Here is a 15,179-nt window from a genome sequence, read left to right as displayed (position 1 = left end):
GCCCCCTATACTCCGAAACCCCTAACTAAAATCTAGTGGAACCAATTGCCTTCAGAAATCACCTAATTGTTAAATAGAGTCCACCTGTGTGTCATTTAATCTCAGTATAAATACAGCTGTTCTGTGAAGCCCTCAGAGGTTTGTTAGAGAACCTTAGTGAACAAACAGCATCATGAAGGCCAAGAAACACACCAGATCAGGTCAGGGATAAAGTTGTGGAGAAATATAAAGATGGGTTAGGTTATAAAAAAAATCTCCCAAGCTTTGAGCATCTCATGGAGCTCTGTTCAATCCATCATCCGAAAATGGAAAGAGTATGGGACAACTGCAAATCTACCAAGACATGGCCGTCCACCTAAATTGACCGGCCGGGCAAGGAGAGCATTCATCAGAGAAGAGCCAAGAGGTCCATGGTAACTCTGGAGGAGCTGCAGAGATCCACAGCTCAGGTGGGAGAATCTGTCCACAGGACAACTATTAGTCGTGTTCTCCACAAATCTGCCCTTTATGGAAGAGTGACAAGAAGAAAGACATTGGTGAAAGAAAGTCATAAGAAGTCCTGTTTGTAGTTTGTGAGAAGCCATGTGGAGGACACAGCAAACATGTGGAAGAAGGTGATCTGGTCAGATGAGACCAAAATTTTACTTTTTGGCCTAAAAGTAAAACGCTATGTGTGGAGGAAAACTAACACTGCACATCACCCTGAACACACCATCCCCACCGTGAAACATGGTGGTGGCAGCATCATGTGGTGGGGATGCTTTTCTTCAGCAGGGACAGGGAAGCTGGTCAGAGTTGATGGGAAGATGGATGGAGCCAAATACAGGACAATCTTAGAAGAAAACCTGTTAGAGTCTGCAAAAGACTTGAGACTGGGGCGGAGGTTCACCTTCCAGCAGGACAACGACCCGAAACATGCAGCCAGAGCTACAATGGAATGGTTTACATCAAAACATATTCATGTGTTAGAATGGCCCAGTCACAGTCCAGACCGAAATCCCATTGAGAATCTGTGGCAAGACTTGAAAATTGCTGTTCACAGACGCTCTCCATCCAATCTGACAGAGCTTGAGAGATTTTGCAAAGAAGAATGGGCAAAAATTTTCCTCTCTAGATGTGCAAAGCAGGTAGAGACATCCCAAAAAGACTTCCTGTTGTAATTGCAGAGAAAGGGAGTTCTGCAAAGTACAAATGCCCCTCCCCCACACTTTTCACATATTTATTTGTAAAACATTTTGAAAATCATTTATCATTTTCCTTCCACTTCACAATTATGTGCCACTTTGTGTTGGTCTATCACATAAAATCCCAATAAAATACATTTACGTTTTTGGATGACAAAATGTGGAAAATGTCAAGGGGTACAGATACTTTTTCAAAGAATATTATTACAGAAAGAATAGTATGATGATGATTATTATCATCATCAACACCGTCACCAAAAATAAAAGCAAAGTTTAAAATGAAAATAGTAATAATTACACCATTTCATTATCATTATTATTATTACAAAAAGAAGAGCAATATTAAAGATTATGATGATTATTTTTGTTGTGATTATTTTTACATTTTTTATACCGTAACAATTATTATCATTGTTGTTGTTACACTAATATTAATGTTATTATTACAACAAAAATAAAATCAATCTGTAAAACAATAACACTAATAATTACAGTATTTCACAATTCTTATTTGTAACAAGCCCCTTGCTCGCTCGGTTCCACTCTCCCGACACTCCTCTGCGGCTATAGAATCAGATTGCAGATCGCAACATCTGATGGTTCGGTCATCCAATGCTCCGGGATTCGAACTACAGCTGATGTGCCGATCGAATCCAGTTGTGTAGCTCAGAATAAACACCAGGCAGGCTGTATGTAAGTTCAAACAGGAATCTCTTTTATTGAAAGGAATACAGGCTCTTTTATACAGTAAAAGTGGAGATGTATACCTCCTGCTCATATTACTCTGAACATACACCTGTGACCAGAAACCTAATTAACACGGGCTAATTAACTAATCCCTTTAGACAGCCTAGATGACTCAGTCATGTCCTTTAGGCCAGACTGGCCATCTTGTAGCTCAGAAAACACAATCAACATTATCACAAATCAACACAGAACTCTTCTTCACACAGTAGCAGAGTTAATTAACACAAACAACAATGGGGATCTAATGACTCTTAGATCCCATACTAGACTTAGAGCCCTTTCACACTGGGGCGGTTTGCCAAAAAGCGCAAACCGACCCAAAACTGCCGCTACTGTTTGTTCAGTGTGAAAGCCCGAGGGCTTTCACACTGAAGCGGTGCGAAAATCTCCAGATTTTCCACTGCCGATTCTCTGGCATTCTGCTGGACAGGCACATTCCTCCATCCAAGATCATCCAATGCAGAAACAGGTTCATCAAGGTCAGTCAGCACTTGCTCCATCCGCCATAAGACCTCCGTCTCCATAGCTGCGGGGGCAGGTTGGCAAAGCACACTGTTACTCTGCCACATTGTCAACTCTTCAGCCAGGATTTCAGCGTTGTCAACTGGTATTTCCTGATAGTCCCAGGCAAAGGGAGCACCACCCTGCTGCTGAGCAGAGTCTAGAAGCTGTCTGTAGGCGATCTCCAGCTCCCATTCCTGAATGGCCAGAAACTCCAAATCTTCCTGTGCCCAGTGCACTTCCGAGACATTCAGTCTCCGCTCTCTGTGCTCCATTATTTCCTCCAAACGCCACTCCCGATCACTCCCAAAGTCTGGGTCCCTGGACAGCCTCCAGTACAACAATCCCAGGCCATCGTAGTCAAAGCCTTCCGTGGGGCTGTCATCCACTGTCCACGGGCACACTTGGGCTACATACCACTGGAGGGCTCTGTAGCTCTTGTCCAACCGCATTTCTGCCCGGATCAGCCTGCTTAACTCAGCTGTCCACTCCTGGTTCGGCTGTTCCCCCAATAACAGCATTTGCACTTCATACTGCGACCAGTACCTTACATGGATGGAGGGGAGGACTTTTCCTTGGTTTCGCTGCTCACGAGCTAGTGCTTCCTTCCAGAGTTCGCAGCGGATAGAATCATACTATCCCAGCAGGACCTGCTCTGATACTGGTCCTCTGTGCTGTATCTGCATCTCTCGCAACCTCCTTCTGAATTCCTCTTCCATGGTGGCTGGTATCTGTACCTCTCCTCTCCTGCTATCTGGACCTTGGATCCAGGTGATGGTTTGGATGTGTTCACGGCAAGGAAGCACGATCCCACCGGTCCCTCCTGGCTCTCAAGTAAGTCTTTCAGTGTGGCTTTCCTGCAGGCTGGTTTAGAGTGTCCCAGTAACTGGAGAGCAAATCCCACAGCTGCCAACCAATGTAACGAGCCCCTTGCTCGCTCGATTCCACTCTCCCGACACTCCTCTGCTGCTATAGAATTAGATTGCAGATTGCAACATCTGATGGTTCGGTCATCCAATGCTCCGGGATTCGAACTACATCTATGTGCCCATCGAATCCAGTTGTGATAGCTCAGAACAAACACCAGGCAGGCTGTATGTAAGTTCAAACAGGAATCTCTTTTATTGAAAGCAATACAGGCTCTTTTATACAGTAAAAGAGGAGGTGCATACCTCCTGCTCATATTACTCTGAACATAAACCTGTGACCAGAAACCTAATTAACATGGGCTAATTAACTAATCCCTTTAGACAGCCTAGATGACTCAGTCATGTCCTTTAGGCCAGACTGGCCATCTTGTAGCTCAGAAAACACAATCAACATTATCACAAATCAACACAGAACTCTTCTTCACACAGTAGCAGAGTTAATTAACACAAACAACAATGGGGATCTAATGACTCTTAGATCCCATACTAGACTTAGAGCCCTTTCACACTGGGGCGGTTTGCCAAAAAGCGCAAACCGACCCAAAACTGCCACTACTGTTTGTTCAGTGTGAAAGCCCGAGGGCTTTCACACTGAAGCGGTGCGCTGGCAGGAGAAGAAAAAAACTCCTGCAAGCCGCACCTTTGGAGCGGTGAAGGAGCGGTGTATTCACCGCTCCGAAACCGCTCCTGCCCATTGAAATCAATGGGGCAGCGCGGCTATACCGTGGCAATACCGCGGCTATAGCCGCGCTATGCGAGCGGTTTTAACCCTTTTTCGGCCGCCAGCGGGGGTTAAAACCGCACTGCTTGCGGCCGAATACCGCCGCAAAAACGACGGTAAAGCAGCTCTAAAAATAGCGCTGTTTTACCACCGTCGCCCCGACAGCCCCAGTGTGAAAGGGGCCTTATTTACAATAAACACATTCTAGCAGGCAACAGACAGACAGGTGGCTGGAATTGACATCAGCATCTCCTAACAGTATTTGCCCCAGCATTATGAATCAGCCACTATTTCTAATATGGCAAATCCAGGGTCCCCAGAGTCTGTGTGTCCTGGGGGACCAGGACCCGAATCCACAGTAATACCACCTCAAGGGTCCCCAGGCATACACCTCACAAAGAGCACTGTTCCCCCAAATGCCAGGGCCCATAATCGGTCGGCAAGAGGCTTGCATTCAGTCCCCTCCAAAAGCCTCTATCCCGGGTGAGTCTGTCACATTTCTCCCCCATCAAAGGTTGACTAACAAGGTCCCAGACCTCCACCTGGTCTGGACATGCGTTAGTCAGGCAGAGTGAACTCGCAAAGTCTGTCCACATGATCTCCTTTCTTGTCTGCAAGGAATAGTTGACCTCAGTAGGTGTGGGGCAGAGGTCATTGACTCTCTGGCTGTCAGCGCTTCAGCTGGGTGGTGTTTACCATTCCATGGCTTGGCCTGTTGCTGGACAGAGGGGCCCACTCTCCCAATTCCCTGAAGCTGAGAAGAAACTGTAGGTGCGAGGCAGAGGCCAGCAGCGCTCTGCCCTGTTGCCAGCGATTCAGCTGGGAGTAGCAGCTCCAATACACCAGCTTGTCGCCGGAGAGAGGGGCCGACTGCCCCGGCTCCCTGGATCTCCACAGTTGTTGCCGGTGCTGGGCAGAGGTTGGTAGCACTCTGCCCTGTTGCCAGCACTTCTGCTGGGGACTTCACACCCTCTGCTCTGGCTAACCGTTGGGGCAGGAGGCTGGATTCCTCCACTCCCAAACTGTGCAGCTGCCATTGGGGAGGTGAGCCGGCTGCTTCCTGTTCCATTCCCTCATCTGGCTGCTGGGATGACATGTCTGTGGTACTGTCTCCCAGGTGCACAGATCTTTGCTGGGGAGGAAAGACCGCTTCCTCCACCCTGGCCAACTGTTGAGGAGGGACGAAGAACACCTCTCCCTTCTCCCCCTGTATCTGCTGCTGGGAAGTGATTGCCACCTTCTCACCCTGAGCCTCCGAAACTGCTACAGGTGTGGGGAAGAGGTCTTGGCCCCTCTGTCTGGTGACCAGCACTTCAGCTGGGGAAGTTCCTTGTAACTCCACAGATACTGCTGTTGGTGCTGGGCAGAACACAGTGAACTTTGGCCCTAATAACAGCTCTTCTTCTGCTGGAGGCTCACCGGGTTGTTCTTCCTCAGCAGAAAAGTCTATCAAATCCCCTGTCTCTGCAACTGGTGTCTGGGGATAAAGGTTCACCATCTCCTCTCTGTGAAACCCAGAATATGCTATCAGTGCTGGGCAGAGGTTAGCAGAGCTCTGCCCTGTTGTCAGCACTTCAGCTTTGGGGATAGCAATCTCCAGATTTTCCACTGCCGATTCTCTGGCATTCTGCTGGACAGGCACATTCCTCCATCCAAGATCATCCAATGCAGAAACAGGTTCATCAAGGTCAGTCAGCACTTGCTCCATCCGCCATAAGACCTCCGTCTCCATAGCTGCGGGGGCAGGTTGGCAAAGCACACTGTTACTCTGCCACATTGTCAACTCTTCAGCCAGGATTTCAGCGTTGTCAACTGGTATTTCCTGATAGTCCCAGGCAAAGGGAGCACCACCCTGCTGCTGAGCAGAGTCTAGAAGCTGTCTGTAGGCGATCTCCAGCTCCCATTCCTGAATGGCCAGAAACTCCAAATCTTCCTGTGCCCAGTGCACTTCCGAGACATTCAGTCTCCGCTCTCTGTGCTCCATTATTTCCTCCAAACGCCACTCCCGATCACTCCCAAAGTCTGGGTCCCTGGACAGCCTCCAGTACAACAATCCCAGGCCATCGTAGTCAAAGCCTTCCGTGGGGCTGTCATCCGCTGTCCACGTGCACACATACCACTGGAGGGCTCTGTAGCTCTCGTCCAACCGCATTTCTGCCCGGATCAGCCTGCTTAACTCAGCTGTCCACTCCTGGTTTGGCTGTTCCCCCAATAACAGCATTTGCACTTCATACTGCGACCAGTACCTTACATGGATGGAGGGGAGAACTTTTCCCTGGTTTCGCTGCTCACGAGCTAGTGCTTCCTTCCAGAGTTCGCAGCAGATAGAATCATACTATCCCAGCAGGACCTGCTCTGATACTGGTCCTCTGTGCTGTATCTGCATCTCTCGCAACCTCCTTCTGAATTCCTCTTCCATGGTGGCTGGTATCTGTACCTCTCCTCTCCTGCTATCTGGACCTTGGATCCAGGTGATGGTTTGGATGTGTTCATGGCAAGGAAGCACGATCCCACCGGTCCCTCCTGGCTCTCAAGTAAGTCTTTCAGTGTGGCTTTCCTGCAGGCTGGTTTAGAGTGTCCCAGTAACTGGAGAGCAAATCCCACAGCTGCCAACCAATGTAACGAGCCCCTTGCTCGCTCGATTCCACTCTCCCGACACTCCTCTGCTGCTATAGAATTAGATTGCAGATTGCAACATCTGATGGTTCGGTCATCCAATGCTCCGGGATTCGAACTACATCTATGTGCCCATCGAATCCAGTTGTGATAGCTCAGAACAAACACCAGGCAGGCTGTATGTAAGTTCAAACAGGAATCTCTTTTATTGAAAGGAATACAGGCTCTTTTATACAGTAAAAGAGGAGGTGCATACCTCCTGCTCATATTACTCTGAACATAAACCTGTGACCAGAAACCTAATTAACATGGGCTAATTAACTAATCCCTTTAGACAGCCTAGATGACTCAGTCATGTCCTTTAGGCCAGACTGGCCGTCTTGTAGCTCAGAAAACACAATCAACATTATCACAAATCAACACAGAACTCTTCTTCACAAAATAGCAGAGTTAATTAACACAAACAACAATGGGGATCTAATGACACTTAGATCCCATACTAGACTTATTTACAATAAACACATTCTAGCAGGAAACAGACAGACAGCTGGCTGGAATTGACATCAGCATCTCCTAACAGTATTTGCCCCAGCATTATGAATCAGCCACTATTTCTAATATGGTAAATCCAAGGTCCCCAGAGTCTGTGTGTCCTGGGGGACCAGGACCCGAATCCACAGTACTACCACCTCAAGGGTCCCCAGGCATTCACCTCACAAAGAGCACCGTTCCCCCAAATGCCAGGGCCCATAATCGGTCGGCAAGGGGCTTGCATTCAGTCCCCTCCAAAAGCCTCTGTCCCGGGTGAGTCTGTCACATTATTATTACAGAGAGAATAGCAATATTAAAAAAAATGCTGATGACTAATCTATTATTGCTATTGTTGTGTTTTTAAATTGTTATGTATTTTATTATTATTATTATTATTACATTTATTACAAAAATTAACCTAAAAACACGAAAAATAATACCAGTAATAATGACACTATTTATATTATTATTATTAGTAGTATTACTATTACTGTTCTATTATCACTATCATTCTAACTAAAGACTAAAAGAACAGAAAAGCAGACGTTGTACATTTTCTATAAGTTGTGATGTGACTTTTATTGTCACACTTTGTACCCGTCAGTCGGGTTCCCGGTGACATTATCCCCGGGGGGGTGCAGTGCATGCTGGGAGGGGACATCCTATTGTTAGATGTGTCATCATATCAAACCTATATTTCATTCTCAGCCTGCGGGCAGCATGTGTGTTATAGAATTTATGGAATGTACAGAGAGCTTGCAGAAGAGCTTACAATCTAATTTCCGCATCAGTGTTGCACACTTGTCTGATCTGATGCCAGTGTTTGGGTGGGAGGAGGAGACCAATACTATCTCCATACAGGGACCCTGCTGGGATTAAAGTCCAGATCCCCATTGCTGCAACAGAAGCGCCCCGATCCCTGTGCTGAGTGTCTACACTATGATGTCATCAGATTCTAACAGGAGGCACACAGAGGTCACCCCCCACATCACTCCACATCCCCCCTTCTCCCTACATCCCCTGCACTTCCTTCACTCTACTCCCCCTGCACCCAAATTCCCTTACATCCCCTGCACCCCCATGGTGGCTTTGCATGGCTTGGTGAAACTCTCATCTACTATATGACAGCTTTTATAACCTGGGGCCCCCCGCCCGGCACTGACCCTCTGTATCTTTTTGTTGCAGGTCGGGATAGAAGTTCAGAACGGACCCGTCACCCTACAGAGCTCGCCCGTCATCAACGCCACTCCACCCAACACCCGGGGTGAGTCCACCACCAGACCCCCTTCTCCTGTCATAGGAAGGATTTCTACCCAATGTGTACATTGTCATCACCGGGATACAGAGGGTACAACCCCTCCTAGGGCAGATTTACCATTTCTGATGACTTCTATGTGTCCTCCATCCTCCTTCTCCTGCACCATACTGACCCTACATCCTCTGCCCTCCTTCACCCTACATCCTCTGCCCTCCTTCACCCTACATCCTCTGTACCCCCCTTCACCCTACATCCTCTGCCCTCCTTCACCCTACATCCTCTGTACCCCCTTCACCCTACATCCTCTGCACCTCCTTCACCCTACATCCTCTGCCCTCCTTCACCCTACATCCTCTGCCCTCCTTCACCCTACATCCTCTGTAACCCCTTCACCCTACATCCTCTGCCATCCTTCACCCTACATCCTCTGTACCCCCTTCACCCTACATCCTCTGCACCTCCTTCACCCTACATCCTCTGCCCTCCTTCACCCTACATCCTCTGCCCTCCTTCACCCTACATCCTCTGTACCCCTTTCACCCTACATCCTCTGCACCTCCTTCACCCTACATCCTCTGCCCTCCTTCACCCTAAACCCCTCCTTAACCCTACATCCTCTGCCCCTCCTTCACCCTACATCCTCTGCCCCTCCTTCACCCTACACTCTCTGTATCCACCTTCTCCTTACATTCTCTGTATCCCCTTCCCTCTTCCCCTACATCTTCTGTAACCCTATCTCCCCACAACCCCTACACCCCCTTAGTTCTACAACCCCTGCACCTCTTTCCTGCTTCACCCCCTTCTTCCTACATCCTCCCTCTCTCAATTTCCTCACTCAACATCCTCTGTTCCCCCTTCTTTCAGCAACACATTCACCCAATCTCCCTGTACCCCCGTACCCCCTTCTACATCCCCTGCAAACCTTCTCCATATATCCCCTGTTCCCCTTTCCTCCTACTACCCCTGCACCCTCTTGATTCTACATCCCCTGCCCCCTCTTCTCCTACATGCCCATTACTCATTCCCCTCTGCATCTCCTGCACCCCCTCCCCCCCACAACACCTGTACTCCCTGCACCCCCTTCATCTGCTGCACTCTCTTTCTCTTATATGCCCTGCACCCCCTTCATTTTTTCACCTACATCCCCTGCACTCCATTTACTCTCTATGCCTTGCACTTCATTTCCTCTGCACCCTCTTCTCCCTACATCCCCTGCACACTCTCAGTACATCCTCTGTTCCTCTTTCCTCCTACAACCCCTGCACTACTGCTCCCTGCAACCTCTGCACCCACTTCATTTTACATCCCTTGCCCCCCCCCCCCCCCTCCCCATTACTTCCTTTGCACCCTCTTCCCATTACTTTCCTCTGCATCCCCTGCACCTCTTCCTTCTTCAATAGCTGTACTCCCTACACCCCCTTCACCTGCTGCCTTCCCTTTCTCTAATATGCCCTGCACCCCCTTCACTTTTTTCACCTGCATTAACCATATAATGTATGTCTTGCACCCCCTTCCCTTACAGCCTCAGCGCTCCCTTTCCCCAACACCCCCTGCACCCCCTGTAGTTTGTACTCCCCTTTAGTTCTCTGTTTTTTATATATATATATATATATATATATATATATATATATATATATATATATATATATATATATATAGTTGTGCTCATAAGTTTACATACCCCTGGCAGAATTGATGATTTCTTGGCCATTTTTCAGAGAATATAAACACAAAAACTTTTCTTCCACCTATGGTTAGTGTTTGGCTGAAGCCATTTATTATCAGTCAACTGTGTTTACTCTTTTTAAGTCATAATGACAACACAAACTACCCAAATGACGCTGATCAAAAGTTTACATACCCTGGTGATTTTGGACTGATAACATGCACACAAGTTGACACAAAGGGGTTTGAATGGCTATTAAAGGTAACCATCCTCACCTGTGATCTGTTTGCTTGTAATCAGTGTGTGTGCATAAAAGGTCAATGAGTTTCTGGACTCCTGACAGACCCTTGCATCTTTCATCCAGTGCTGCACTGACGTTTCTGGATTCTGAGTCATGGGGAAAGCAAAAGAATTGTCAAAAGGATCTGCGGGAAAAGGTAGTTGAACTGTATAAAACAGGAAATATAAAAAGATATCCAAGGAATTGAGAATGCCAATCAGCTGTGTTCAAACTCTAATCAAGAAGTGGAAAATGAGGGGTTCTGTTGAAACCAAACCACGGTCAGGTAGACCAACTAAAATTTCAGCCACAACTGCCAGGAAAATTGTTCGGGATGCAAAGAAAAACCTACAAATAACTTCAGGTGAAATACAGGACTCTCTGAAAACACAAATGCCACAAAGTATCCCGCTTACAATACGCCAAACAGCACCGAGACAAACCTCAAACCTTCTGCCACAAAGTCATTTGGAGTGATGAGACCAAAATTGAGCCTTTTGGCCACAACCACAAACACTACATTTGGAGAGGAGTCAACAAGGCCTATGATGAAAGGTCCACCATTCCTACTGTGAAACACGGAGGTGGATCGCTGATGTTTTGGGGATGTGTGAGCTACAAAGGCACAGGAAATTTTAGTCAAAATTGATGGCAAGATGAATGCAGTATGTTATCAAAAATACTGGAGGAACATTTGCATTCATCAGCCAGGAAGGTGCCCATGGGACGTACTTGGACATTCCAACATGACAATGATCCAAAACACAAAGCCAAGTCGACCTGTCATTGGCTACAGCAGAATAAAGTGAAGGTTCTGGAGTGGCCATCTCAGTCTCCTGACCTCAATATCATTGAGGCACTCTGGGTAGATCTCAAACGTGCCGTTCATGCAAGACAGCCCAAGAATTTACAGGAACTGGAGGCTTTTTGCCAAGAAGAATGGGCATCTTTACCATCTGGGAAGATAAAGAGCCTCATCCACAAATACCACAAAAGACTTCAAGCTGTCATTGATGTTAAAGGGGGCAATACACGGTATTAACAACGGGGGTATGTAAACTTTTGATCAGGGTCATTTAGGTAGTTTCTGTTGCGATTATGATTTAAAAAGAGTAAACACTTTCTTGTTAAAAAAAAAAGAGTAAACACAGTCGATTGATTATAAATGGCTTCAGCCAAACACTAACCATTGGTGAAAGAAAAGTTTTTGTGTTATCATTCATATTCTCTGAAAAATGGCCAAGAAATCATACATTCTGCCAGGGTATGCAAACTTATGAGCACAACTGTATATATATCCACAGAGATGTCTGGAAGGAGGAAACAAATAGCTCTCTGTACGTTCTGGGACTTGGTGCTGCCCCAGGCGCTGGCTCACAGGACCCTTTATGGTAAACCCAGCCCGGTCTTCCTCCCCCTGCAGGGCGATTGTCAGATGACAGCCCGTCACCTCAGCTGTTCTTCCTCCACATGTGGAATGTAGGGCAGGAAGGTGAGGCTGTCTGTATGTCAACATTCCTGTATAGACAGAGGGCGTGGGCGGGTGACCAGACTCACTACCGCTGGAACTTTCACCTTCATTCCAATGTCACCTGTCACCAACCGCAGCCAGGAAAACGTGTCACCCAAATCCAGTCCTAAATCTTTACTTCCAACTAAAGTCTTCTTATAAAGAAGATTCTGCAAAAGTCTCACCATAGCGCACCCACATGGCTCAAAAAAATATATATATTTTTTGCCTTCTAAGAAGATATTTCTGATGCCAGTGGACACAATTGTGCATCCCTCCCCCGAACAGCGATTTTTATACAGCAATTTCCATCTTTATTATTGGCGGAGCTTAATTTGGAAAAGTTATTTTCTTTCTATCTGTAGATCAATCTATAATATGACATAGTGCATTCTGCTTTTCAGCCAGCAGGTGGCGCTGCAGGCTCCTTTTCACATTTTCTTAGATGAATCTGAGAAAAAAAAGACATATTAATAATTTGCATTCTGCTTTTCAGCCAGCAGGTGGAGCTGCAGGCTCCTTTTCACATGTTTGTGGATAAATCTGAAACAAAAATGACCCATTAATAGTGTGCATTCTGCTTTTTAGCCAGCAGGTGGAACTGTATGTTCCGTTTCACATGTTTGTAGAAAAATCTGAAAAAAAAAAGACATATTAATAATTTGCATTCTGCTTTTCAGCCAGCAGGTGGAGCTGCAGGCTCCTTTTCATTTTCTTCGATAAGTCCGAAACATTTCCATAGATAAATCTGAAAAAAAAAACAACATATTAATAGTGTGCATTCTGCTTTTTAGCCAGCAGATGGAGCTTCAGGCTCCTTTTCACATTCTCTTAGATGAATCTGGAAAAAAAAAGACATATTAATAATTTGCATTCTGCTTTTCAGCCAGCAGGTGGAGCTGCAGGCTCCTTTTCACATGTTTGTAGATAATTCTGAAACAAAAATGACCTATTAATAGTTTGCATTCTGCTTTTTAGCCAGTAGGTGGAGCTGTAGGTTCCTTTTCACATTTCCATAAATAAATCTGAAAAAAAAGACATATTAATAATTTGCATTCTGCTTTTCAGCCAGCAGGTGGAGCTGCAGGCTCCTTTTCATTTTCTTTGATAAATCTGAAACATTTCCATAGATAAATCTGAAAAAAAGACTTATTAATAGTGTGCATTCTGCTTTTTAGCCAGCAGGTGGTGCTAGAGGCACCTTTTCACATTTTCTTACATGAATCTGAGAAAAAAAAGACATATTAATAATTAGCATTTTGCTTTTTAGCCAGCAGGTGTAGCTGCAGATTCCCTTTCACATGTTTGTAGATAAATCTGAAACAAAAATGACCTCTTAATAGTGTGCATTCAGCGTTTCAGCCAGCAGGTGGAGCTGTATGTTCCTTTTTCACATGTTTGTAGATAAATCTGAAAAAAATGACATATTAATAGTTTGCATTTTGATTTTAATATGGTTGGGGCTTAAATTGGGAAAGTTATTTTCTTTCTTTCTTTAGATCAATCTTAAATATGACATACTGCATTCTGCTTTAAAGCCAGCAGGTGGAGCTGCAGGTTTCTTTTTCACATGTTTGTAGATAAATCTGAAACGAAAATGACCTATTAATAGTTTGCATTCTGCTTTTTAGCCAGCAGGTGGAGCTGCGGGCTCCTTTTCACATTTTCTTAAATTGTATTTTTTTTTTCAGATTTATCAAAGAAAATGTGAAAAGGAGTCTGCAGCTCCACCTGCTGGCTAAAAAGCAAAATGCAAACTATTAATATGTCTTTTTTTTCCCTGATTTTTCTACAAATATGAGAAAAGGAACATACAGCTCCACCTACTGGCTGAAAAGCAGAATGCACACTATTACAATTTTTTTTTCAGATTTATCGAAAAAAATGAAAAGGAGCCTGCAGCTCCACCTGCTGGCTGAAAAGCAGAATGCAAATTATTAACATGTCTTTTTTTTAAGATTTATCTATGGAAATGTGAAAAGGAACCTACAGCTCCACCTACTGGCTAAATTTGCAGAATGCACACTATTAAAATGTATTTTTATTTAAGATTTATCTAAGAAAAATGTGAAAAGGAGCCTGCAGCTCCTCCTGCTGGCTGAAAAGCAGAATGCAAACTATTAATAGGTAATTTTTGTTTCAGATTTATCTACAAACATGTGAAAAGGAACCTGCAGCTCCACCTGCTGGCTGAAAAGCAGAATGCACACTATTAAATTGTATTTTTTTTAAAGATGTATCTAATAGTGTGCATTCTGCTTTTCAGCCTGCAGTTGGCTCTGCAGGTTCCTTTTCACATGTTTGTAGATAAATCTGAAACAAAAATTACCTATTAATAGTTTGCATTCTGCTTTTCAGCCAGCAGGAGGAGCTGCAGGCTCCTTTTCACATTTTTCTTAGATAAATCTTAAAACAAAAAATACATTTTAATAGTGTGTATTCTGCTTTTTAGCCAGTAGGTGGAGCTGTAGGTTCCTTTTCACATTTCCATAGATAAATCTGAAAAAAAAGACATATTAATAATTTGCATTCTGCTTTTCAGCCAGCAGGTGGAACTGTATGTTCCTTTTCACATGATTGTAGAAAAATCTGAAAAAAAGACATAATAGTTTGCATTTTGCTTTTCAGCCAGCAGGTGGAACTGTATGTTCTTTTTCACATAATCTTAGATAAATCAGGGAAAAAAAAGACATATTAACAGTGTGCATTCTGCTTTTTAGCCAGAAGGTGGAGCTGCAAGCTCCTTTTCACATTGTCTTGGATAAATATGAAAAAAGGACATGTTACCAGTTTGTATTCTGCTTTCCAGCCAGCAGGTAGAGCTGCAGGCTCCTTTTTTACATTTTCTAAGATAAATCAGAAAAAAAGACATATTAATAGTGTGCATTCTGCCTTTCAGCCAGCAGGTGGGGCTACAGGATCCCTTTCATGTTCTTTTAGACCAGTGGTCTCAAAACTATGGCCTGGGGACCAGATGCAGCCCCTTCCACGGACACCAGAGACGGAGCATTGTTTTTTCCCAGTCATCACCCCCCCTCCCCCCCCCAAAAAATCTGAAGAACAGTAAACTGGCCCTTTGTTTAGATCTGAAATATGATATGATAATAGTTCCTGCTTTTCAGCCAGCAGGTGGAGCTGCAAGCTCCTTTTCAGATTTTCTGGTTCCCTTTGCTCCTCCTTAGTTTATAGAGCTCAGTAGCTCAAGTGTAAGTTTGCATACATAAGTAAAGTGAGCA

The 15,179-nt window shown here is 45.1% G+C and overlaps 1 protein-coding gene across 11 annotated transcripts in view; it reads left to right on the top strand.

Moving 5' to 3' along the window:
- BCAS1 (brain enriched myelin associated protein 1) overlaps window positions 1-15,179 on the top strand; it is a 118,740-nt gene that overhangs the window by 15,707 nt on the left and 87,854 nt on the right. For all 11 annotated transcript variants that reach the window (XM_073607233.1, XM_073607232.1, XM_073607230.1 and 8 more), the window contains exon 3: window positions 8,415-8,493. In XM_073607233.1, the coding sequence (XP_073463334.1) occupies window positions 8,415-8,493 (79 nt within the window). The remainder of the gene's footprint in view (window positions 1-8,414; window positions 8,494-15,179) is intronic.

The sequence above is a fragment of the Aquarana catesbeiana genome, linkage group LG12 (assembly GCF_042186555.1).
Source record: "Aquarana catesbeiana isolate 2022-GZ linkage group LG12, ASM4218655v1, whole genome shotgun sequence".
In the NCBI taxonomy this organism is placed as follows: Eukaryota; Metazoa; Chordata; class Amphibia; order Anura; family Ranidae; genus Aquarana; species Aquarana catesbeiana.
The sequence above is the reverse complement of the archived record's forward strand: the minus strand, read 5'-3'. Positions and strand labels throughout refer to the sequence as shown.